Genomic DNA, 27,895 nt, shown 5'->3' with positions numbered 1-27,895 from the left:
AAAAAAAAAAAAAAAAAAAAAAAAAAAAAAACTACTCAGTTAGAAAAACAGATAAATAGAAGACAATTCAACAGAAGTATGGGCACAGTTCTTAAACAAACCCTTCAAAAAAGAGGGTATACAAATTACAGTAAGCATAACCTCCTCAAAAATCAGGAAAATGTTCACTAACACTAAACTGCATATAAGGAACAAACACCAGAATGGCTAAAACTTTCAAACGTTCATGTCTAAATGTCTGAATTTGTGGCGCAACTAGGAAGCCTAGTACGTTGGTTTTGACAGTCTAAATTGATAAAACCACTTTAGGAAATTTTTCTCATTATTAACAAAGTTAGACATACATATATCCTAATTTGGTATTACCCCTTCCTAGCTCTATACCTATGAAAAACGTTCATAGTAATTCTACTGAAATAACCAAAAACTGGAAACAACTCAATGTTTATCAACACGAAATGAATACATAATTGTGGAATAGGCATACGACAGAATAATATTATTCATGAAAATAAACAAATACCACAAATAACAACATGGGTAATTTCACAAATATTTTGAACAGAAGAAGTCAGAGGGGAAATAATGTATATTTTATCATTTCATTTGTATGAGATTTTAAAATTAAACAAACTACCCTAATCTATGGGGATAAAAATCAGGTGAATATTTACCTTTCAGAAGTAGCAGTAACTGGGAGGGGCTTGATGGGTGCTTCTGAGGTGTCAATATAATTGACTTAACCTGATGAAGGTCACATGGGGTTCACTTTGTTAGAATTTAGGAGCAGGAAAACACAGTGGTGGTGAGCTCTTGTTGTACCACCAGGATGTCTCGTTTCCCTTTCAGCTCTGTCACTTAGGCTGTGTGCCTTTGGGAAAATTTTAACCCTCATTATTTGTATCCTAATAAATACTACTACTGGATTAATTACTCCACTTTCTCTCTTACCATGTTTTTCTTATTTACTGTGATATGATTAACATTTAGCATATTTCATGACCCATGGAAATTGCTCAATAAATAATTACTAATAAATAAAATAATTTACATACATCATGTTTCCATGGAGAATATTACTTAGTTTTCATTTACTGAAAACTGAACATGCTCCTTAGAAAATATGTCATGCAGACAAAAACATCTTGTTTTGGCCTTCCCATCACGATGCTGAAAGCTAGAATATGTATGAACACAGAGTTCTGTTCCTATGAATACCCAGACCACATAGTAGAAAGGCTCCCAGTTTATGTTGAGGGTCATTTTAGGCTTCTGAAAAGTTAAATCTTCTTCCTGAATATCTACATTCTCCTGAAGAACTAAATCTGTCTCTCTACTCATTATATTTGCTACTATAAAGTGATGACCAAATAAAAGAAACACCTATGGAATTTATTAAATGATCTCTTTGGCCCTTTTTTGGTAACCAGCCCAGTTTTCACACAGCAGTATTGCCCATGAATAAATATGATTTGGTCATCATTACAGGTACTAAATTCATACAAAGGTGAAAGCTTTATATACTTTTTATTATAAACTGCCAAATGTTTGGTTAATTTTTAAAAGCTTGCTCAACAGGACATTTGCATTTTCTGATTACAGTTAAGCTTTTGTTGCTATGGGTCTACAGGAAGGGATAGGGGAGAGTCTAATAGGAAACTCCTTGCGTGAAGCTGATCTCCTGATTCCCTGCCCTATCTGTATCCAGCATCCCTCCTCCCGCAGCAATTAGAACAGGAAGAAAAACTTCCCGGGAGGAGATGACTATTTTACCAGATACTTCATATCCTAAAGCTAGTGTCTGGGGGAATTCCCTGGCGACCCAGTGGTTAGAACTCAGTGCTTTCATTGCTAAGGGCACATGTTCAATCCCTGGCTGGGGAATTAAGATCCTGCAAGACGTGAGGCGCAGCCACATAAAATAAAGCCAGTGTCTGCAAATCATGCGTTTGCAGACTGAATGTGTCGTACCTAGTGGCCTCAAAAAGCCTCAAATAATCTTTAAAGTAATTCTGTGTTAGTACTGCCTTCAGAGAAGCAAATAAGATCCATCTTCTCCAGAAGAAGCCACCATCAACCTTCACCTAAAGGAAGTTCCACAGATAAAGTTTTGAAGAAACTGAGGTCACAGTTCAAGAAGATGGATGGGCATAAAGTTAAGGACAAGAAGGACAGGCGGATAAGAATGCTAAGAAGACGAAGGAAGAAAGGAAAGAATTCAGGGGACGAGGGAGAGGAGGAGAAAACAAGCACCACTAGCAAAACCGGCTGAAACAACAGACGGCAGAATGACAATCCCTAAAACTCCATATATTGGAATCATCAGACATAGATATAATGTATTTAAAAAATACAAAAGGGTAATCAAAAACACGATTAAAGGAAAAGAAAGTTTTTAGGTGACGGAGTAAGTTTTTTTTTGCTTTTGTTTTTGTTGTTTTCATTTTTTGGCGATATGCGGGCCTCTCACTGTTGTGGCCTCTCCTGTTGCGGAGCACAGGCTCCGGACGCGCACAGGCTCAGCGGCCACAGCTCACGGGCCCAGCCGCTCCGCAGCATGTGGGATCTTCCCAGACCAGGGCACGAACCCGTGTCCCCTGCAATGGCAGGCGGACTCTCAACCACTGTGCCACCAGGGAAGCCCCTGAGTAAGCTTTTAAAAGGAACAAATAAAACTTTTAGACATATAAAATATAATTGACCTTAAAACTCAGTGGTTGGCTTTAAAATAACAAAAGGTATATATAATTAAAGAGAACCAGAAGGAAGTTCTTAAGACTGTTTTCAAATCCATCACAGAGTCAAAAAGATGAATAAGAGTGTAAGTTTCTGTTTTTTAAATATTTCATAAGACTTCAAGCAACTTTATGAATAAGCTTTGCTGTTTTAGTCTACTGAACCGAAATCATTTCCCAAGTCCCCTACTTAAGGTGTCCTTAAGATATTCTTATATGTGTGTTTGTGTAAAAATGTAAATATATATTTATAACATACAAACAACCTTATATATTATTTATATAAAGAAACATTGCAATTTACTGTCAGAGAAAGCAACTAATACTAAATAATTCAAAATAACAAAATTACTAATTAAATGAAGATGACAAAATCCACCACAAATTTCGACAGAATGGTACTCACAGTAAGAACAGCCATAGACCTCAATTCTGAGCCCAATGCGGCCTTCTCCGTTCCAATCCAGAGGCACGATGCGCACATAGCGGGCGATTACTGGATGCTGTAAATCATGCCGAACCACGCTATCGGAGTTGACATTCCCAGGAAACGCCTGAAAAATAAACGGGATTCAAAAATTAGGGGAAAATACTTTAGAAACAACCATGTTCTCTATGTGCTGCAATAAACGTAAGTTTTCTTATCCAATGGAGGGATTTCATATTCTCTAAACCATAAACAATTTGAAAAAAGCTTCTATATGTTCTTTATTTGAAAACACGTACAATTTTAAATGGGAACTAGGCCAAAGTTTCCATGGGTCCTTTCATACGTGGAAATGCACACATATATTAAAAGAATGAAACACTGTGGCACGCGCCGTAGTATCCAGTAAACATTTAAATTACGAGTTCTATTATTTCACATTTAAACTATACAATAAGCAATTTTTCACAGAATCCAACTGTATTTCTTGCTTTTTAAAAATCTCCTCTATGTTACCTTCCCATACCATCATTACAAATTTGAAAATTTTTTCAACATAAGCTCGGTAAAAAGAGCAATTGAATATGTCGTGCAGAGGCTTGGGACTTCTACCTTTTATTAGCATAAATATATATGAGTGGATCAGAAACATGTTTATTTCATTTTTCTTATTTATAGAAGATTCTGTCAAGAATCATTTGCCATGAATCTTTTTTTTATGTTGAAAGTTCATATTGTCTATATTTTTTTCAGCAGAGAACAAATGGATTTTCTTTGGGCATGGCTATCATTCATCAGCAAACATTTATAAAACATTTACTGTATAATAAGTATAAAGCAAGATAATACGGGGGGCACAGGGATAGGGAAAGTCATAGATGCCACACTCAAAAAGAATCTAATAATAAGAATTTAATAATAGGAAAAATGTCAGTATAAAATTACAATTTAAAGCAAGGACGAATTAAATCAAGAGATCATGATGTTTTAGAATATGTCAAATAAATGAGAAATAAATGAGAAGTATATGTGTTTACTTTTTTAAACATGAGCCACTTAATTTCATATATACATTCTAGCTGTCCCTACCTTAGATAACTTTAGTTTTTGGAAAGCTATATTCTACATGAGATCCTCTTTTATATTTATTTAAATAATCTCCTAAACATTGAAATAAAAATTTTAAAAAGAACACTGAACTGTTTTAGTCACGAAAAGATACAACATAAACACTATATTACATTGCTAATCTGTTATATTCTTGACCTAAGGCTTTGAATTTGCTTCTATATAAAATCAGGAGTTTCATCTTTTTGAAATACCTCTTTTATAACAACTTTTAAGAGTTATAAAATTAATAAGAGGCAAGTAAAGAGATGCTTTTAATAAAAAAGTACATACATAGCAGCTTTGAAACGGAAGGCTCTGGTTTAACTGCACACAAATATCACAAAGGTAAATTTGTGGTATAAAGTTGGTTAGCGCTCATTCTCCAGTCATACTCCTGGCCTCCAAAATACAAAATGTATAGTGTAAGACCCAGTAATACAGGGAGCATACTGAAATATTTCCTCAAGATTTAAACTATTTTATAGAACATAAGATGGTTCCAACAATCTGCATCGTGGGTAATAGTCTAAAACACGTACAATTTCATGCTTTGGAAACTGGGATCCTCTTTAGTAATGATTTTTGTTGTGTTCTCCCTGGTTTTCCTCAAGCTACATACTACCACTGCCTTTTCAAAATAGCCACACCCACTTCAATCCTTCATTGGACAAAACCATTTGAGCTTCAGGTCTTAAATTTCATCACTTAAATAGACATCTTCTTTGCATCCTGTTGATAACATTTGATTAAGAAAAATAGTAAAAAGTTTTTTTTTTTCTTTTTAGGTATTTTTCTAACCAGCTTTTAGTTTTACAAAGAAGCCACAAATCTAACTATTTTATTAAACCATGGCTGAATTTTAATATCACTATTAGTTGTTCTGTCTTCAAAAGCAATACCATTGAGAATCCCTGAATAAAATCACCTGAATTAAATCCCTGATGGCAGATAGGTTAATCTAAATATTATGTGTTTTTTTTAAAAATTATTTATTTAATTTATTTATTTTTGGCTGTGTTGGGTCTTCGTTGCTGCGCGGGCTTTCTCTAGTTGCAGTGAGCGGGGGCTACTCTTTGTTGCAGTGTGTGGGCTTCTCATTGCGGTGGCTTCTCTTGTTGTGGAGCACGGGCTCTAGGCGCACGGGTTTCAGTAGTTGTGGCATGCGGGCTCAGTAGTTGTGGCTCGCGGGCTCTAGAGCGCAGGCTCAGTAGTTGTGGTGCACAGCTTACCTGCTCCATGGCATGTGGGATCCTCCCGGACCAGGGCTCGAACGCGTGTCCTCCGCATTGGCAGGTGGATTCTTAACCACTGTGTCACCAGGGAAGCCCTAAATATTATCTTAAATAATATTCAACAAAAGCCACCAAACAATTTTAACTTAAGGATCAACTATACGCTTAACATGGTGCTAGGTGGTATATGAATATTAACAACGACAAAGACAGCAAGTAACTTTCTTGGAACCCTGCTTCTGAGACATTTGTAGCCTTGTGAGGCCTGAAAGAAGAAAAATACTCCTCTGCGTTTCTCCTCTACTCCCAGTGCTTTATTTCTGACACCAGAGGTAGGGGTTTTCCCACACGTCACACAATTCTTTATGGACACCAGCTGGCGTCCCATAATTTAACTTAATTCTACCTGGAGATAGATTCAGATCCCACAGGTTAAGGGCTCAGTCCCACAAGATGACCCCCACTTCAGATGCCAATCTCAAGTCCAGTTTGTCACCTATGCTTCTGACAGACCATACGACAGATGTTCCTACGACCACCTCCTTAGATTCAATCACTTGCTGCAGAGCTCACAGGACTCAGGAAAACAGTTTACCTACTAGATTACTGGTTTATTATGAAGGATGTAACTCAGGAACAGCCAGATGGAAGGGGTGCATAGAGCAAGGTGGCTGCGAAGGGGTGCCGAGCCCTCTCCGCACGTACCACCCTCCCGGCACCTACACTTACCAAGCTTTCTGAACTCCTGAACTTCTGGGTTTGTATGGTGGCTGCAGTATGCAGGCATGATGATTAAATCATTGGCCACTGGTGACTGAACTCAATCTCCTGCCCCTCTCTCCTTCCCAGAGGTCAGGACGAGGCTGCAAATTCCAACTCTCTAATCACACAGTTGGTTCCCCTGCTAACCAGCCCCATCTCACAGTTACCTAGGGGCTTTCCAAAAATCACCTCATTGACGTGAACTCAGGTGTGGTTGAAAGGAACTTGTTATTCATAACAAAAGACACCCATTTCAGCTTTATTGCACTTATCACTTAGGAAGTCCCAAGGGTTTTAGAAGCTGTGTGACAGAAAACATGGATCAAGACAGAAAAAATATATTTCTTTTTATAAATCATGATGTCACAGGCCTTACTGCAAAAGGCAGCATCAAAGGGAGGACAGAAGTGCGTGGCATAACTAGTAATTTCCATAGTACTTGGAATCCTATGAAAACTATGTAATCAGGAAAACTACAGAGATAGACCTCAGCTTGGTCGGAGGGCAGAATGGTGTTCAGGAGGTAGAAAGGGAGTAGGACACAGGAGAGAACAAGAAAAGGCTGGCATAAAGAAGGAGCTCAGACCTAGGGCTAGAGATACCCAGAGTCAAGTTGTAATTGTGCTGAAATTTTGTTCTTTAGGGGTAACTTCTCCAGACCTCAGTTCTCTTCATTCCTTCTCCCTGTGTCTGTCCCCCTAAAAGGATTTGACTAGCTTATCTGGAAAATCTACTTTAGAACTAAAATTGTGGACTCTGAAAACATGAACTAAGGTATATTCAGGAATAAGTAATAAGGACATAAGTCTGATTGGAAGGAAGTGTTTATATTGGAAAATCATGAATGTTTTAACAAGTTCTGTCTGATTATGGACGAAAGAACCTAGCATGCATTTCTATTTTTTAGATGACAGAATGAGAGCCATATTCAGGAGATCCTAGGTGGTGGGAGATCATCGTGGGGGCAGAAAGATTAGCAACAAACAGTTAAGAGTCGATGCCCCATGGTGGTAAAGGGAAAGTAAGAAAATAAAAGAGATATATTTCAAAAGAAGAAGTAACAATATTTTGAGAGAAGGGAGTAAGAGAAAAGATACAGAGCAACCTATTCCCAGGTATTAACATATTGGCATTGGTGACAGAAAGAGGGAAGGGGGATAAGACAGTAGACATCCATTCTTTCCTTCCCCAGCAAACTCTGCTCTTTAAGTAACAGCAACCAGATTTTCTTTAAAATTTCTTTAAACATTACCCAGACTTCACTCTTAATCCACCTGATCCAGGAGAGGCAGACGCCTCTCTCTGACACCAGGAGTGGGCACCTAACTCAATGAGGCACAATTTTAGCACTTCTGCTGGAATAATTCATTCATATATTCACTCACTGATCCATCCACTTATTCATTCGCTCAGGAAATATCTGAGAGTCTTTTATGCACCAGATACTGTTCAAATCACTGGGGAGACAGGGGTGAACAATACAGAGTTTCAGTTCACATTTATATTATTAAAGTACATAGTATGGCAGTACAAAGTGGAGCAGATAATAAATAAAATACAATGAATATATTTACAATAGCTAGGACATGGAAGCAACCTAAATGTCCATTGACAGAGGAATGGATAAAGAAGATGTGGTACATATATACAATGGACTATTACTCAGCCAGAAAAAAGAATGAAATAATGCCATGTGCAGCAACATGGGCGGACCTAGAGATTGTCATACTGAGCAAGCAAGTCAGACAGAGAAAGAAAAATATCATATACCACTTATATGTGGGATCTAAAAAAAATGTACAAATGAACTTATTTACAAAACAGAAATAGAGTCACAGATGTAGGAAAGAAACTTACAGTTACCAGGGAGGCAAGGGGGGAGGGATAAATTGGGAGATTGGGATTGACATATACACACTACTATATAAAAAATAGATAACTGATAAGGACCTACTGTATAGCACAGGGAACTCTTCTCAACACTCTGTAATGACCTATATGAGAAAAGGATCTAAAAAAGAGTGGATATATGCATATGTATAACTGATTCACTTTGCTGTACAGCAGAAACCAACATTTTAAATCAACTATACTCCAATGAAAATTAAAAAAATATATACAATATATATATATTGAATATACCAAGTTATATAATATGTATATATTGTTATATTTTACAGGCATGCCTCATTTTTCTGCTTCACAGATATTGTGTTTTGTTTTCTTTTTCTTTTTTTTTTTTTTTACACAAATTGAAGGTTTATGGCAACACTGACTGCAGCAAGTCTATTGGCACCATTTTTCCAACAGCATTGCTCACTTTATGTCTCTGTGTCACATTTTGGTAATTCTTGCAATATTTCAAACTTTTTCATTATTATTATACTCGTCATGGTGATCTGTGATCAGTGATCTTTGATGTTACCACTACAATTGTTTTGGGGTGCCATGAACCATACCCATATAAGATAGTGAACTTAATCTAGAAATGTTGTGTGTGTTCTGACTGCCCCACTGACTGGTCATTCCTCCATCTCTTTTCCTTTCTTTGGGCTTCCTGATTCCCTGAGACAGAACAATACTGAAATTAGGCCAATTCATAAATCTAAGTGTTTAAATGAAAGGAAGAGTCAATTGATGCAGCAAACTTCATCTTTGTCCTATTTTAAGAGAGTGTCACGGCCGCCCCAGCCTTCAATGATCACCACCCTGCTTGGTCAGCAGCCGTCCACGTGGAGGCAAGACCCTCCACCAGCAAAAAGGTGACAACTCCCTGAGGGCTCAGGTGATAGCTCATGTTTTTTAGCAATGAAGTATTTTTAAATTAAGATATGCCCATTGTCTTTAGACATAATGGTATTGCACACTAAATAGACCATAGTATAGTATAAACATAACTTTTACACTGCTTTACCGGGAAACCAAAAATGTCATGTGACTCACTGTATTGCGATATTCTCTTTACTGTGGCGATCTGGAAGTGAACACACGATATCTCCCAGATGTGCTTTTATACACACACACACACACACACACACACACATATGTATACATATATATACATATATGTGTGTGTGTGTGTATATATATATATAAATATAATTACATATATTGTATACACAAAGGCCAGAAATGCGGACATCTTGAGTATACTTTGCATGTTCTGAGGACAGTAAGGAAGCAAGGAGGGCCTGCAGGCCATGATAATGCCGTCAGTTTCATTTTAATTGGGCTGGAAGGAAATCCACCTCAGAGTTTTAAGCAAAAAAGTCACATAATTTAATTTTTAAGACTGGGGCCAGTAAAATCCCCCTCCCCAAATAAAGCAAAGTTCCTAGGAAAATAGGAGACTATAGCATAACAAAAAACCTAGGACAGGAGTGGATGGAATAATCTGGTGACATGTGCTCCAGAGGAGTGGGGTTGTTTATGGAAAAGGTAGGAATGCTGGAGTGGATGTGAGTGCTGGAGAGGAGCGACAGGACACTTCTTGTATCCTGGACCCCAAATGTGTGACATATGTGAGGAGAAAACAAAACCATACACAGAGCCACTAGGAATGAAAGCACTCCATCCACTGAGCTCCTGTTGGCCACTGTATTATAAAGGGATGGATGTCAGAGAAAGACAAAGTAGGCCCATCTGTGATGACATCATTTCAGCATCTAAATTCAGAGCTTGCTGAAGAAAGCCTACAGGCTTTTGGATTATTTGACCTGTGTTCTCATTTGTTTGCTTTTTAGGAAACTGAAAGAATATCGACTAATACAAAGATATTTAAAGGGAAAGATAATTAGTGAAGATTTAAGTATATTGCATTTGAGACTTCTCCATCAGATTGAAAGGTCACATAGAAAATTTGAGATGTTTAGGATAGCTTTTCAGAAAGAGTAACATTTATTATTTATGAATAAATGCAGGGCATATGGTGTTCAGAATTCACAGCATCAGTAGATTGTGTTTTTTGCACTTCTTTTCATTTCCAAGCGTATTGAGATTTAAGACAGTACCCTAAATTGAAGTTTAAAACATTTCAAAAGAATGGTGTAGGTGTTACCAATCATTGTCTTGAATATAAAGGTGTAAATATATGGGAAATGTCTCATCTATAGCAGTATTTGGAAAAGTTAAGAAAAGTAGAAGGAGGTGTAGCCATTGATTTTATAAAAACAACATCTAATATTTATACATCACTTTATTATTTAAAGCGTTCTAGTACACTCTGTATTGTTTGTGCCTCATAGGAAATTCTAAGTTTGGAAGGCATGCTATTTTTTCAAATCGGGAAACTCAGGCCCTGAGAAATTAGAGGACTTACTGGATGTCGAATAGCTAGTCTGGGCAAACCAGGGCAAAGTAACAAGAGCGTCCACTCCCACACTGACCTTTGTTTGAGAATCAAATTTTCAGCTGGGAATAAAGCTTTTTCTATTTAATAGGCACAACACATTTTATTTTTGATACTTGATGTTACCTATTTGAATATCAAATTTAAAGTTTGATAGGTAATTTTTATCCTACCACATTTTGGATGTACACTTGATTTCCAGCCCCCTTATTAGCATATTTTGCCTGCATCCTTTACTTTTCTCAGCATTTTTATTTCCATGAAGTTTGACAACATTAATATCTTCTTTTCTCATGCATTTTCCCCAAAGATGCTCCTACTGTGATCATTAGCCAAAGCTCCTCTGCAAATTTTAATACAAGCAATTAAAAAGTTTGAAAGACACTGTTTATTATGAAAAGAAAGGCAGGTCTGCTATAGTGCAAATACTATTTAAGTAGCAATGGCTACATTGTCATACGGTTTGAAAAGAAGATTTTTTTTCCCACATCATTTGACTCTCACACTCACTTGCATTTTTTCACATGAATGTAAAAAAAAAGAAAGGAAAAAACAAGGTAAGATATACAGCTGATTTTTACAAAACCTTTATGATTTGTAAATCTGTATCAAAAATTGAAAAATTACAAAGGAATTTGAATCTTTCTTAAATAGAACACTATCCTTTAAAATTCAACCTTCATTTAGACAAATGTCACACAAAATGTATGCTTTGTGGATACATGGAAGCACCAGCCAAATTCAGCATCGTAAGACTGAAAATCAATTCACATAAGCTCGGGAATTACATGTCACTGCTACTAAATCTCCCGTACTGGCTGTGATTTGTATATACGCTTAGAAGGATTTTTTTTTTTTTTTTTACACTTACATAGCATTTATGTAATTCGCCAAGCTTTATGCTTAGTACAACTGAGAACAATATAACATAATGCTAAACTTATGGTGCTCGTTCTGAGTTACTGTCTTATAAATTATTAAAATATACAGCCAAAGGAGCTTTTTTTTTAAAAAATTGTTGTCCAGAAAGCTAACTGCAGAATAATCTAAGTATCACTGAAGTTTTAATAACTGAAAATTTCCCACCATGTGCACTAAATATTTCTTCTAGTTCAAACAATAATTCCAATGGCCTAAGAGAGGAGAGACAGACTTTTTCTGTAAAGTACCAAAGAGTAAATATCTTTGGCTTTGCAGGCTGCATGTCTTTCAGTCCCGGATCCTCCCCCTTCTTCCTTTTAATTTTTAACAACACTTGAAAAATGTAAAAACCATCTTAGTTCACAGACATTAAAAGAACAGGCATGGACCAGAGTTAGCCCATGGGCTAGAGTTTGCCAACCCCTGGTCTAAGGCAATCTTTCAAATTAATAAATCCTCCCTCAGATAGGAAGCCAAATCTAAAATCATCAGCAGACTTTTGAGCCACTTGGCATTTAAAAACCAACAAACTTTGGAAAAGCATTTTGTCAACCCTTGAAGCATATGATTTATCAGACTGGAGGAAAATGTATGGGGATTTAGAAGGATGTTATATATAATGCAGGAAGCAAGATTTTCCCTCAAATTCATTATTATGTGGTTTGAAGTGTAACTTAGAAAGTATTTTATGAAGGAAATAAATATATTTAGTCTTCACTAAAACCTCACCTTTTCAGAAACCTAAATTAAGGGATTGCAAGCTCAAGGTTTTGCTTAAGACTGAAAAATATGTCTACAACACTCAGCTCTTGTATAAGCAAGCCTATAGGAGGAGCTTTTAGTGCTACAACAAGTCTCATAAATGGCAAATTATGTGAGAAAAACAACAACACAGGAATACTTCTTAAAGTGAGAGATCTTATTTTCTTAAGACAGAAAATGCCGCTGCTGCCATAGAAACACATATTGAGTCCTTAAGTTGATGTCATAAACCTGTGATCATTCTAATTACTTTTCTTTCAGTTTAATTTTCTTTCTTGCTGGATTTTAAATTTTATTGTCCTCATGCCATCAATTCATATCAAAAGGTAGAAACGGATTTTCTACTGTGCAACCTTGATTGGAGTCTCCAAGCCTCAGTTTTACTCGCTGCCGAGGCAGAAAGAAAAGAAGTACCTTCATAAAGTACCACATGTTACCGCCCCACTCTGGCCTCTTCACCTGCACGCTCTTGTCATCCTCTTGATGGGGCTGTACAAACACATCCTGCAGGACTCAGCTTACATAAGCTTCTGGAGTAAGTCCATTCCCTGACACTCACTCCTCAATCACCCACCGTTCTGCAGGGAGCCTCATAGCATCCTATGCTTTTCTTTCCCTTCATTCAATTGTAATAACTTCATTATGTTTGTGACCATCCACCTAATCACTGTTTCAGAAGTATGTAAGTCAGCATGGAAGCTTGTGATCAAACCTCTGGTCCCCCGCTATTCTGCTGCCCCTAGCACAGTGGATGGTGTTTAGTGAGTATCAGTTTACTGCCCGGTTAAATGAATAAATAAAAGTGTTCATTCCCAAACTCCCACCTGTTTACATTTCACAGCTCTTATTTTGGGATGTACCAAAAACTAGTTCAAAAATATTTATAGTTAATTAACCATATGTTAGATAATATCCTACAGGAAAAAAATAGAGCACGCTTGTCTGATTCGACAAGACACTAGGTTAATAAAACAAGTTTTCCCAGAGTTATGGGGATGTCATTATCAATATATAAAGTATCTGGGAATTCCAGAGATCATGAGGGAAAAACAGGAAACAGTCATGCAAAAATCACATCAAAATCAGGGGAGAAATGCTAGGATCAATGTGAAAATTAACACACACATACACACACACACACAAACCCGACCATCAAATCTCTACGTTCACTTCTGTAATGCACTTGAATGCTGCTAAAAGCATGTTCCTTATATTGCTAAACCACAGCAAATATGTTGGGGGAAAAATGCCAAAATATTTTATCTACATATAAGCAGCAATACTCTTTCTGGACACTTCTGCTCCTGACTCAGATATTTCTTATCCTTTTCGTGTTAACAGATTTTAGAATTATCTTACTAGAAGAACCATCAATCAGTTAAAAATTATGATGTAAAACAGTCGTGTTGACTTAAAAAAACAATAAGGCAAATATCTTTAAAAATCTAGCTCTTTCATCAATCTTTCCCTTTATGTTTCATGGGAATCACATGGTGATGGTGTTCTATAGGTTTCATCCTTTGCTCAGCTGCTCTCAGCACACCCAAAAGGTAGATCCAGTCTTTTGGATGGCTTCATGGTCACCCATAGCTTATTCCCATGGGATCTTGGATTCCTCTCTCCCTCCTTCCCTCTTTCTCTCCCTCCCTCTTCTTCCCTCCTTCCCTCCCTCCTTCCCTCCAGCAGTTTAATGTACTACATGAGCCTTTCCTGCTCACATTTCAGTCCCGCATGGAAAGAAGAGACAGAGGGACTCTGCCCCACATAGTCATTCGGGGAGCCAAGCTCACCATGTTTGCTTCTCATCATTAACCTCTGGTTCTCAAGGCCACCAAAGAAACAGAAGAAAAAGCATGGAGAAATGTACAGGGGTGGGGCTTATATTCAGATTTAGAAGTAGAGGGTATCACTTCTATATACATTCCACTGGTCATGTATCTTTCTGGCCTTAACCTTAGTGTGGAAGAGGTTAGGGAATGCAGCAGAAAAATGGAACAGGTTTGATAAACGCATAACATTGTCTCTGCCATGGAGAGGTTACACAATGTTCATGCATTTTTGAAATTCTATGCTTACCCATATCCTAGCACTTATTATACTGAATAGTATAATTATATAAGATCATTTGTTGGTCTCCCAACAAACTACAGACAACATAGGCAACAACACGGCTTTTTTTTAAAAAATTGAGGTATAATTTACATACAGTAAATTGCAAAGATCTTCAGTGAATAGTTTATTCAGTTTTGAGAAATATTCATCCATGCAATTCCCTCCATCATGATATAAATATTTCTAATAACTCGGAAACCTCCCTTTTCAATCTTCTCAATCAGCACTCTTCTTAGTTGATACCACTCCCTACCCTATGTAACCACTTTTTCAATTTCGATCACCATAGATTAACTTTGCCTTTTCTTGAACTTATGAAAGGGATCAAACATCACTTTCACTCAGAATGATGTTAAGATCCCCCATGCTTTTATATGTATCCATAGCTAATTCCTTTTTATTGCTGAGTAGTATTTCATTGTATAATATACCACAGTTTGTTTATCCATTCTTCTGTTGACAGACTCCAGGGAGGTTTTCCATTTTTTACTCATATGAATGAAATTACTATGAGTATTTGTGTAAATGCCTAGGAGCAGAATTTCTGAGCCCTAGAGTAGATACATGTTTATTTTTTAAGAAATTGCCAAACTTCTTTTTAGTGGTTATAGCAGCAATCATGTATTTTAAATTAATACAGCAGAGAAATCTGCTGTATATTCTATATAACCTAAGTTCATTATTTTATGCATTTATTTTCTCTCAAAACGTGCCTACATTTTTTCATCATCCTACACGTCAAACCATAAGAAAGGATGAAAATCATTAGATAAATGCTATCAATTGTCTTTTATTCTAATACTTGAAATCAATATATATATATTATATATATATATACAAAGTAAAAAAAAAACCACACACACACAGAAGCAATGTCATCAAGCTTAACAATGTTAAAGTACAACACAACTGACAGAAATTTGGAGATGGAAAAGTTTGAGAGAATGGAGAAGAAAGGACCTGGTGAATAATATCTGTGTCCTTCAAGTAAGGAGACAAAAGATATTACCAAAGTTTGACAGAACAGCAAACCCACTTGTAAGTGTATTATCAGAAGTAACAAAACTAAGAAAAAAACAATTTAAAATATTTGAAAAAAAATAGATATAATTCCTAAAAACAGGCCAGGTATGGGGGAAAGTAGGTTAGCTAATTACAAATTGATCTATCAGAATCAGTAGTCAGTAGGTAATTTCTAAGTTGATAAGTGAACAAACTGCTATATAAGTGTATAGGGAGAATGTAACCAGGGATGGGGAGATATTGGGAAGAGAAATTTTGCTTTTTAAATTAAATTCTTTCTGTACTACTTGATTAAAAATATCTCTCCATATACTATTCTGATAAAAATAAATCACAAAAAATATTTTTTGGAGGGTTGTGTCTAAAACTTTGGCTCTCAGATTTTTGGCAAACTACGTAGATGGAGACACATGCAGTTGTGAGATTCATCTTGTCTGTAAAAATAAAATCTAACCAGTTGCTTGGCGAAGCGTTAAGACTCCTGGTACTGAGCCCAGAAAGAGATTTCTCAAATGAGTCCGATGTAAAAGGAACCATGCTACACAATGAACAAAGCGTTCTACAACATCTGCATGAGAAGATAGCAGCAAATCTCATAGGGAGGTTCTTACAGTTTCTAAATGCCAAAACACAACGGTAACCAAAACTTCCAATGCAGGTATTCAGCTCTCTGCTGAACTGACTTAATCTAGAAACGGTTCAGGGTCTCTACAGGAATGAATGGATTGTATTGCCTCCAGGTTACCCTCCATAAACACTGCTTTTCTCAAGTATTTAATGTTTCAGTGGCAATGAATTTGAGAATATACTTGGAGGTACCCAGAGTACGTCTCATTCTAAATGTGGAACCAAATGCATTCATAAGCATAAAATCAATAAAACAATCAAGTTTTATATAGGGTGAGGGTCAGAGTTAGCAAAGTAAATTACCAACTTTAAATTGTGTCTTTTCAAAATGTGAGATTCTTCATTTGGATAGCTTTATGCCACGGAATACTAATAATTTTGACTCTAAATGTATTCTCTATTTGCACATTAATAATGACTTTATTCTTTCTCAATTGAATATACTTATGCATCCTACCATTTTTATATTCTATAGTAAAATTAATACCTGGTAATGTTTCTTTGAAATACAGAGAAAGAACCAAAATAACGAACACTTCCTGGGTCTATAAAAGCTATTTTTCCCCAATATATTTGAATCTTACCTTTTATAGGGAAAAAAACCCCCCAGCATTTTATATTCCTCCACTTTTAGTGGTCCTAATTTTCTGCTCCTTTTCTTTACAAAATTTCTCAGATAAATGGGCTGTGCCCTGCATGTCCCTCTTTCTCTATGCTCTCGTTAAGTTTTCAGCAATTTTTTTTTTTTTTTTTAGCGGTACACGGGCCTCTCACTGTTGTGGCCTCTCCCGTCGCGGAGCACAGGCTCCAGACGCGCAGGCTCAGTGGCCATGGCTCACGGGCCCAGCCGCTCTGCGGCATGTGGGATCCTCCCGGACCTGGGCACGAACCCGTGTCCCCTGCATCGGCAGGCAGACTCTCAACCACTGTGCCACCAGGGAAGCCCAAGTTTTCAGCAGTTTGCTAATTGTTATCTTTTCTTTTGAAACAGAAATCAGAAAGATCACTGATAATGGCCCAGTAAATTTTTTCTTGGTTTTTCAATTTTTCTTCAACTTCCTCTTTGAATCTCTCTTATTCTGGGACATTTCCATTTTGCACACTTTATTTGGTCTCATATTACTTCTCCATCTAACTGGATATTTTTAATCTCTCTATGGACTATTAAAGACCTTCGTGTTCTCCTTACCCTTCCACAAGTGAGATCATCCACTTTCACACCTTCAGACTTATATTCTACGAGGACGTTTTGCTGTCCGTCCGTTTCCTCCACTACCAAGATTTTATTTTCTATCCTCATGGAAGCCTGAGTAATGATGAAGCTAGCTGTTATAGACTGGATTACTCAGGCTCCCTTACTGTCAGGCAGCTGATTCTATTCCACCAATGGGGCACATCAGCACAGCATCAACTCTTCTCAGGCAGCCTGTCTTCCGGGCGGGGGGGGCCTACCTTCCACTGGTCTTTCATAACACTGTTTCCTCTCTTTGTTCTGTAAGCTTCAGGAATGGTAATGGCTTCCCTGGGCTTCTAATTCGTAAGTGTCTCATCATCCCTTCTTCACTCCCTTAAACCTGGTCACACTTAACTGTCCCTTCACTACATTCTATTTAGGTAAACCGTTTTGAATGTGCTATCTGCTTCTGATCAGAATACTGACTAGCACGTGAGTACAAAATTCCTATTATAATCTCTCAATAACTTTATCTCCAAAGTCCTTAGAGTTATATACAGTTGAAAATATCTGTGCAGAATTCTAATTTTCCAATATCCCAATTTCCCTAAAATCTTTGGTTCTATTAACTTACTTTCCTCTGTGCTTTTCATTATCAGATTCTAGTTACTGTTCTTTATATTCATTTATTTTTCATTCCAGGGTTTAGGCTCTTTTCATTGTTTCCTACCTGAGATTTTGTATAATTTCCCAGTTTTTTCCCCCACTTTCAATCTCATTCTTCTACAATGCAAAATATGGTACTAATCACGTCAAGGCCTCTGACCAAAAAATTGGGGGAAATCCCTACTTCTTACCAAATAAAATTCAAATGGAAGGTGCTATTAAAAACTACCCTGCGGGCTTCCCTGGTGGCGCAGGTGGTGGTTGAGAGTCCGCCTGTCAATGCAGGGGACACGGGTTCGTGCCCCGGTCCGGGAAGATCCCACATGCTGTACAGCGGCTGGGCCCGTGAGACATGGCCGCTGGGCCTGCGCTTCTGGAGCCTGCGCTCCGCGACGGGAGAGGCCACAACAGTGAGAGGCCCGTGTACCGCAAAACAAGAAAACAAAACAAAACAAAAAAACTACCTTGCTACGATCACACAGTACTTGGAAGTTACTTGTCCTGTCAAGCAAAGTTGTTTCCTAATTTAAAAGATTTTGTTACAATATTATACTATAAAATTAATACAATTAGGCATTTAAAAAAAAACACACTTTAAAATATACTAATGAGTAATAACTGAAGTCTAACAATTTGAATTCCTCTTTTTTGTTGGCTCACACAGACCATTCTCTCTTATACTAAAATAGATACAGAAAAATAAAGCAAAAATCATGCATACGTAAAATTTATTTTAGTTGCAAGATACTCAGATTATTCTTACTGTTTGTATCTTCTCACAAGAATAATTAAGTTAATAGCACTTTGATGTAAAAATATTTTTATTTAGCAAGAACCAAAAAAGATAAGAGGATTAATGAGACATTTAGTTTAAGGTCCCAATGGCCATGTAAATTGCCCAAAATTGTTTACTGTTTCATGTGTACCTTTGTTTTCTTTTTTGAATTTCATAATCTATAGGTAATGGCCATGTCTAAAGAAAATATCTATAGTTTAAAGAAAGTTTTCAAAGTAGGCTGAGGTAGTTGATCAGATAGCATTATCTAATTTAAAGAGTACAGTAACCACCTGATAAATTTAGTAATTTTATTTCAGATGAGAACAAAAAAGAAAAGAAGCAAGAGACAAGCTATTTAAAGAGAGATTTTTCTATTTACAATAGTCAGGACATAGAAGCAACCTAAATGTCCACCAACAGAGGAATGGAGCCATAAAAAGGAATGAAATAATGCCATTTGTATAGGGTTGGCCAAAAAGTTCATTTGGGTTTTTCCATAACATCTTACAGACAAACCCGAATGAACATTTTGGCCAACCCAATAGCAACATGGATGGACCTAGAGACTGTCAGACTGAGCAAAGCAAGTCAGAGAACGACAAATACCAAATGATATCGCTTATATGTGGAATCTAAAAAAAGGGTACACATGAACTTATCTACAAAACAGAAACAGATTTACAGATGTAGAAAACCTATGGTTATCAAGGGTAAGGGGGTGAGGATAAACTGGGAGATTGGGATTGACATATACACACTACTATATATAAAATAGATAACTAATAAGGACCTACTGTATGAAACAGGGAAATCTACTTAATACCCTGTAATGGCCTATATGGGAAAAGAATCTAAAAAAGAGTGGATATATGTATAACTGATTCACTTTGCTCTGCACCTGAAACTAACACAACATTGTAAATCAACTACACTCCAATAAAAATTATTAAAAAAAGAAAAGAAAAAAGAATCTTCTCCTTTTATGTAGCCAAGAACGTACAGCCCATTACACACGTTAACAAAAGTAAAATAAAATAAAATAAATATTTTTAATTTGCTCTAAAGCAAAGATCCACAGCTTAAATACCTATTCACTGGGATAATGTCTATTTTCAGAGAAGCCTATTTACTCTTAGCAGTTAAAAGTAATATGCTGTATAAGAGGCAAAAAAAAAAAAAGATGTACTTTGTAGAAATCACATAGACATATACAGATAGGCTGACCATAACTGGTGTCAATCAAGGTTGTTTCTTAAGATGGCCAAACAATCTTAAAAAATCAGGAGAATCTCTACTCTGTTGTAGGTGTATAATAAATAGTTCATTTATGCTAGTTTATGCTAGGTTTAGTTTGCACATCTTTTTTTCGGTACGTGGGCCTCTCACTGTTGTGGCCTCTCCCATTGTGGAGCACAGGCTCTGGACGCACAGGCTCAGCGGCCATGGCTCACGGGCCCAGCCGCTCCGCAGCATGTGGGATCTTCCCAGACCAGGGCACGAACCCATGTCCCCTGCATCGGCAGGCGGACTCTCAACCACTGCGCCACCAGGGAAGCCCTCTTACTCTTTTCTGAAGAGTCCACACATTCTTACTCCCATGCTCTAAAAAATGCTTCATTTGACCTCACAGCCAGGACCTTAATAGGGAATGAGTAAAGGAAATACCTTCTATATTTCCCGTTATTTTAAAATAACTGCATATAGAAGATGTTCTTTTGCATAGCCATTCCAACTAGTAAATTTTAATAAGAATTTATTAATAAAATACTATACTAATGGAAAATTTAAACATATATCTTTCATTTATGGATACATCAGACAAAAATTTACTAAGCATACAGAGACTTGGACAAAATAATAAGCTTAATGCTATTGATTTTAAATACCCTGCAAATATTTTTCAAAGCATTGATTGAAAAATATATGGAAATTACATATTTTAGGCCTTAAAGCAAGCCATAGTTGATGGCTAAAAATTGGTATCATACAAAATGCATTCTCAGAAGACAATGCAGTTAAGTTACATTGACTAAAAATTAAAACAAAACAAAAATATAAGCTCTGAAATTAAAAAAAAAAATGAATCCCAATTTGTCACCCACTAGCAATATAATCTTGGATAAACTCAAACAGGAGACACATACAAGGACAAATATACCATCGTGGTCAAAAAAGGAAATCATAATGGTATTAAAAATTACTGAGAACAAATTTGTCATAAAAAGTATGAGACATCAAAACTGTGGCATGCAGCTAAAGTAGTATTTTGAGGGAAAATTATGGACTTTATTACTTGCAGTACAAAAGGAAAAATGGTGAAAATTAATGACCTAAGCATACTTCAGAAGTCAGAGGGAAAAAAAGGCCGTAATCAATTCAAAGAATGTATAAGAAAAGAATTAGGCAAATAAGAATATAAATAAATAAACAAACAACTCGTGAAGTTCCAGAGGGCCAAAAAATAATTCTCTATAAAATAAGTAAAATTGGAAAATCTCTGGTGAAACTAATGCCTCAAGAGAAGGAAAAATTATCAATGTTAGGAATGAAGAGAGGATATAACTATACATAGAGATTGAAAATAAAATTAAAAGAATGCTATGAACAAGCTTTGTGTCAAAAAATGTTAAATGAAAGTGAAATGTTCACTACAGCACAGAAAACATAATGTAATAAAAATGACCCAGGAAACAATATAAATAATAAAAAAGCCTCATAAATATTAAAGTTAAACAGACAGTTCAAAAATCTACCCACTGCTGAGAAACAGTTCAAGGAACTGTGCTCAAGTTCAAGGATACCTTGTAAGCAGAGCTTTTGTTCCAGACCATCTTTTTTTTTTTCTTTTTTGCGGTACACAGGCCTCTCACTGCTGCGGCCTCTCCCGTTGCAGAGCACAGGCTCCGGACACGCAGGCTCAGCGGCCATGGCTCACAGGCCCAGCCGTTCCGCGGCATGTGGGATCTTCCCGGACCAGGGCACGAACCCGTGTCCCCTGCATCGGCAGGCGGACTCTCAACCACTGCACCACCAGGGATGCCCCCAGACCTTCTTTTTAAGGGTGGGTGCATAGCAAGAAGCTGAGAGGTAGATTCAGTGTTCCTTTCCCAGAAAAGGGGCAGATCTGTTTACAGTCCAGGACTATAAAGATAATACCTCCTGTGGGGCAAAGCTCAGCTGGGTTTGCTTGCAACTCATAAAAGAATGAGGTGTCTGAAGCCTAGGTTTCCTTAGCAGTGTTCCAAATCTCCTGCACGTGCAGCATCCACATGGGCCTGTCTGCATCATCCCTTTCGGCTTTGATGTGCAAAGAGAACTGATATGATACGAATATGAAGCTCATAAATAAAAACAAGCCAATAAAAAAAAAAAGACCCTGAAAATACCAAGTGCTAATGGAACTGCTATGTAGTAGAACTCTTGTATATCGTTAACAGGAATGCAATTGGTACAGCCTGTTTGGAAAACAGTGTGGCAACTTCTTAAACATACCCAGCAATCCCAGTACTCAAGGATAATGACAACGTATCTTGACATAAAAGTCTGAGTGTCAATTTTTGTGGTAGCTTCATTCATAATCATGCCAATCTAGAAACATCCCAAATATCCATCAAGCAATGAATGGATAAAAACAAGAGTGTGGTACATCCACAGTCCACTGCTCAACTGACTCCTTCCACAGTCTATCAAGGAGCAAGTTACACTTAGACTATTTTCTCCCTCCTTCTCATTTCTCTTTCCTCCTTATTTTCCATTAGCCATGTTTCCACGGTGCCTTCGTGCTCTAAAAAACAGTCTGTCCTGGCCTTGACACTTTTGATGAGACAAATCAAGTGTCCCGATTTAAAAGAAAAAAGAAAAGGAAAAATAAATTAAGAAAAGCAAAACAACAAACTTCTTTTAACCCTCCTCACTTCTTCCCTTATGGTGCCATATCCTTCTTTAATGACCTCCCAAACTTCTTGCAAAAGCAACTTTATATCCAGTCTTCCAAGGGTTCAAGTCTCAGTACCCACTTTTTCCTTATTCTCCTATCTTTAGTTTCCTGCACTAATATAGTGAAATCCAAAGTTTCTTACTCAGTTCTGACTCTCTGCAAGCAGTTTGTAGCACTTGGTATCCTGATAGTATCTTTACCTTTTTAAGACTATGACCTCATTTTGACTCTCAAACAGGAATCACTTCTATCCCCTTATGTCTCTGATTCTTCCTCTTAATCCTCTTTTGGGTAAGGTCTCATGCTAAACCAAATATTAGACAGTGATTTCCATATCCATATCTCCAGCCCGAAGTTGGATTTTGAGATCAGGGCCAGAATTTCCAACTGTCTGACATCTTTTACTGGAAGACAACTGGAAGATGTTTCAAATCAGAAACGTTTTTGCCTTTTCTTTACTCCATCTCCTATTATCCCCATACTGTTTGCGACACTGCCACCCTTCTAATCCTCCAGCCCAGAATCTTCTGTCACATCTGTACCTTTTCGTCTTCCTTACTCACGTCCACAATGTCCTAAGTGCTGGTGGTCCTGTCTGTCCAGTAATGGCTCTTTCACGTGTGTGGCTACTGTACTTTTTCAAACTCATCCTCCCCGACATCTCTCTGAATGTTCTTTCTGCCTCCAGTCTCCCTCTCCTAAAATTTACTTGATATACTAGCTGAAAAGGGATCTTTCTAAATTACAATCTCATTCTATGAGAATCTAATTACTTAACCCGAAGTATAGATACAGGTTGCCTTTGTTCACATATTGCCGACTCAGTAAATTGAAAAGAATAATTTGTACAGTTATCACCCTTTGTTTTATTTATAGGATGCTAAATGATTCACTTAACAGATTCTTTTCAACAAATTAACAGAATTGACTTCACTGAACAAATATGTTTGTTATATTGGCATCATGCATATACAACCATTGAGCTCTTTTTAGTTAGAACCTGAGAAAAGTAGCCAGTTAAAGCTCCTGACTTACAGAAAATCTATACTGCAGTTTCCATCTTTAATTCTTTCTTTTCTAATGAAAGTTGACCCATTTCTTGTGCAATGAGATGACTGTTTCTAGAGCCTGACTATACTCCCCTGTATATATGAAAATTTTATTTGCTTCCTGAATTGAAAAATTTAAAACTTCAACTAAATGATCACCACTTTAATTCTGAACACATTTTCCTCAACGAAGATGATGGGGGGGAAACTAAGGGGATTGTCTCCAGCTCGGCCCCATTGACTGCATATGCAAATGAGGAAACCAAGTGTGAAGAAAACACTTAGGGAGTGTTGAGTGGCGATGAAGGGATTCAAAAGGCAGCTGGAAGCAAACATGACTTCCGCAGAGGGCAGAAGCCTAGAAGTCATAGCAGGTGAGCAGCAGTCACAGGGTGGCAGCTTCTAGCAGAGTGGACTTAGTGCGGGAGATACGCTCTGGTCTATGAATGCAACAGATTAGTGGCTGCTAGGAGTAAGGGAGGATATGGGGTGAAAGGGGAGTAGGTGTGGCTATAAAAAGATAACCTGAGGGATCCTTGAGGTAATGGAAATATTCTGTATCCTTACCATACCAATGTCAATGTCTTGGTTTAGATTACTATACTATAATTTTGTAAGATGTCACCATTGGGGGAAACTGGATAAAAAGGGGACATGGGATATTTCTATATTGTTTCTCACAAATACAGGTAAATCTATAATTATCTTAAAATAGAACTTTAATTTATTAAAGATTATATGCTAAGCATCGTGTCTCCTTGAGCTATCAAATTGGTATCTTAGAGATTTATTGTTTTGCCTCAAAATAATATAAATTTTTTTTTTTTTTTTTTTGGCTGCACAGCATGGCTTATGGGATCTCAGTTCCCCGACCAGGGACTGAATCCAGCCATGGCAGTGAAAGCCCAGAATCCTAACCACTAGGCCACCAGGGAACTCCCTCAAAATAATATAAAATTTTTAAACAAATGTTGACACATGTAGAGGGAGAGTGACAGGAAATCATAAATTCCCTCTTCAGAAGTTCAAAGTATTAGTTGCTTTCCCTATGTTCATCTCAACCTATTTCCTCTTTTAATATCCTCAAAGTAGAATAAACTCACAAGGATCTGAATACTTCATTCTTTTATGCAAAAATCATCATAAGGCAAGGAACCCAGGTCCCTGAACTACAACAGCCAGGCATCTGATAAGTTTGTTTAAACTGTCTCTACAAGTGACTGTAAGTTATGATTAATGGTTTTCAGTTCAACAGATAACAAACTGGTGGACTCTACCATAACAAGTAGGATCACTGAATACCAAATACGTACACTGAGTATAATTAATGCCAAGTGACCATCACTATGATGTTTGATCAATAAAGTTCTGTGATTAGAATAAAAAACATGAGACTTAAGAAGAGCCCTTTATCTGATGGTTTTCCAACTTGAAGAAAAACATTTGGGCAAAATTCCACAAAAATGATATTCAAATCACAAATGATTGTTGTAAATATTTTGTTATGGATAGAACAGTAAGTAGTTTATTATGTGTTTGCTTGGTGCAAATGTGTCAACAAAATCCAGATTTTGACGTTTATGTTAATGATGAAGAAATAGAAAAAAATGTACAATTTATAATTTATGTTTGTAGACAATCCTAAGCACTTCTGCACAGTGAAAATCTAGGCCACTGGGGAGATTTTGCAACAAAATATGTATATGGGAAAGTGGCTTTAACATAATCGATTTATGGCGATTTTCTAAGGATGGTGGGAGCCTGTCCAAATTTGTATTTCTAGAATAGTGGCCTTGTTACAACTGAGGACAGATCTAGGAGTCATTGTAGATTATTCTTGGCCGGCAATGGCTCACTGAGCTCTCACAGGGAAGCCAGAAGGAGGAAATGAAATGGGAAGCTTTATCCCCCTGCAGTAAAAGACAATGTTTCTATGGGATACTATTTGTAATTCTGGTCACCAAACTGCAACAAAGAAATAATAGAACTCTGGAAGGTCTAGACAGGGAAGCTGAAATGGTCAAAAGAAAACAGAATCTTCCCTATGCGAATAAGGGGACTTAAAAATATTAATCACATTACAAAAAGATATAAAGAGGAGAACACAGGTTTGCACAGCCATACTCAATGTATTCATTAATACATCAGTGTCAATTGTCTGAGTATCCTTAATGCTGTGCTGGAGAGTTCTTTCCTCAACCCTCTGCAAGTCAAAAATTCATCTATGTTTGATGAAGGAAAATAAGATACTGCTATCAAACTCTCAAAGGATATAAAGCTTAGGAGAATAACAAAATATTATATGCCTGAGGCAATATTTGAAGATAAAAAAACAAAAAGAGAAGCAAAATATAATAAGTTCATGCTTGGTAAACACAAGTGTAAATATCATAATTAAAGTGAATTAAACAAGTAGGAGGAAGGACAGAGATGTTTAAGAGCCTGTTGACTGGAAAAACCATGAGGTTTTTCTTGACCTCAATTCACTGTGAGTTATCGCATGTTCAATCAGATGTGAAGTGTGACACACGACAATACTACTTTGACTTCAGAATGAACTGTTAGAAATAAGATATCCACGCCAAGGGAAATAACAGTCCTACTGTATTTTACATGGGCCAGGATTGCAATGGTCTGGAAAACACGTCATACAGACGACTGGCTATAAAACAACAAGAACAACAACAACAAAACCCATATACGAACATTAATGAAGACTCAAAATTTTACTCATACCCGTTAAACAATGGTCTCTATAGAATGTGTAATTAAAAACAACAAGGGGGGCTTCCCTGGTGGCGCAGTGGTTGAGAGTCCGCCTGCCGGTGCAGGGGACGCGGGTTCGTGCCCCGGTCTGGGAGGATCCCATGTGCCGCGGAGCGGCTGGGCCCGTGAGCCGTGGCCGCTGAGCCTGCGCGTCCGGAGCCTGTGCTCCGCGGCGGGAGAGGCCACAACAGTGAGAGGCCCGCGTTTTAAAAAAAAAAAAAAACAACAAGGGGATACGTTGGATTATTAGGAAAACAGACCAGCTTCTAGAACTTCTGGAGATTCCTTGAACTTAAGTGACTCTTATGTAATCATGTAATAATTTTAGGATTTTCATCAAAATGTTGCATCTATAAACCTGGGGTACTGGGAAGACTCTCAGGTTGTCTCACTTTTTAAAATTCACAAAACACTGCACAATGATAATATGAAATTCATTACAGTAATGATATTTCTAAGAATACGGAATAACATTCTTTCTTTGTCACCTAGTATCAGTGCCCTCTGACTGAAGTGTGTCCCACACCATGCTTTTCTCTGTTGTCTCAGATTTTTGCTGGGGTGAAGGTGTTCAAATGACTTCTGACTAGACTCATCTGTCCAGCCCTGACATAGTTAAAAAATAATTTTTAGGGTTTCCCTGGTGGCGCAGTGGTTGAGAGTCCGCCTGCCGATGCAGGGGACGCGGGTTCGTGCCCCGGTCCGGGAGGATCCCACATGCCGCGGAGCGGCTGGGCCCGTGAGCCATGGCCGCTGAGCCTGCGCGTCCGGAGCCTGTGCTCCGCAGCGGGAGGGGCCACAACAGTGAGAGGCCCGCGTACTGCAAAAATAATAATAATAATAATAATAATTTTTAAAGGCGATACTGTTAGAGAACTTGATGTTGATGACACATGATTCCTGGGTTTTTATAGGAAACAGAGTTGTACAGCATCATCCCGCTGCTCAGCGTTTCCCCTCAAACCTGGACCTCTGGGTATATCTGAGTAGCAACAAATGCACTGGCAGAGCAGCAGAAGGCAGCCAAGACTGACTTTCTCCTCCAGGTAACAGCTTTAAATGGGTCCGTGCTCACATGAGAGCTCTGTTAATCAAGGAACCTAACCTGGTGGTTTTATGGGAAATGCAGTGCTCCCATCAAACAGTTAATAAGCAAGGTCAAGCCACAGGTTGCCCACATCCATCGTTCCAGGCTACATACTTTCAAACACCATTACCTCTCTATTGTGTCATTATACATCCATCCTAATTAGGCATTCAAACTCCAGCTTCACACTCTTTCAATTAAGTCTATAGAACAGAGAAATATTCTAAAATAGGTCATATAAAATATTCTAGAACAGTTTATATAAATATTCAAAAGCCTTCACTGGCATTTTGGTACTTATTGCATAAAGTGTGAATAAACACACACACACCACACACACACACACACACACACACACACACACACACACACACACACA

At 37.5% G+C, this 27,895-nt stretch overlaps 1 protein-coding gene across 1 annotated transcript in view; it reads right to left on the bottom strand.

Annotated features, from left to right (window-relative positions):
• The window catches only part of LOC103075697 (contactin-associated protein-like 2), a gene marked incomplete at its 3' end in the record, with an annotated part of 1,289,195 nt that overhangs the window by 1,133,419 nt on the left and 127,881 nt on the right, over window positions 1–27,895 (bottom strand). Inside the window, exon 2 of the mRNA XM_007450234.1 lies at window positions 3,142–3,289. Coding sequence (XP_007450296.1) covers window positions 3,142–3,289 — 148 coding nt within the window. The remainder of the gene's footprint in view (window positions 1–3,141; window positions 3,290–27,895) is intronic.

This window comes from Lipotes vexillifer, unplaced genomic scaffold (assembly GCF_000442215.2).
Source record: "Lipotes vexillifer unplaced genomic scaffold, Lipotes_vexillifer_v1.1 scaffold940, whole genome shotgun sequence".
Taxonomy (NCBI): Eukaryota; Metazoa; Chordata; class Mammalia; order Artiodactyla; family Lipotidae; genus Lipotes; species Lipotes vexillifer.
Note: the sequence above shows the minus strand (reverse complement) of the source record. Positions and strands in the feature narration are given on the sequence as shown.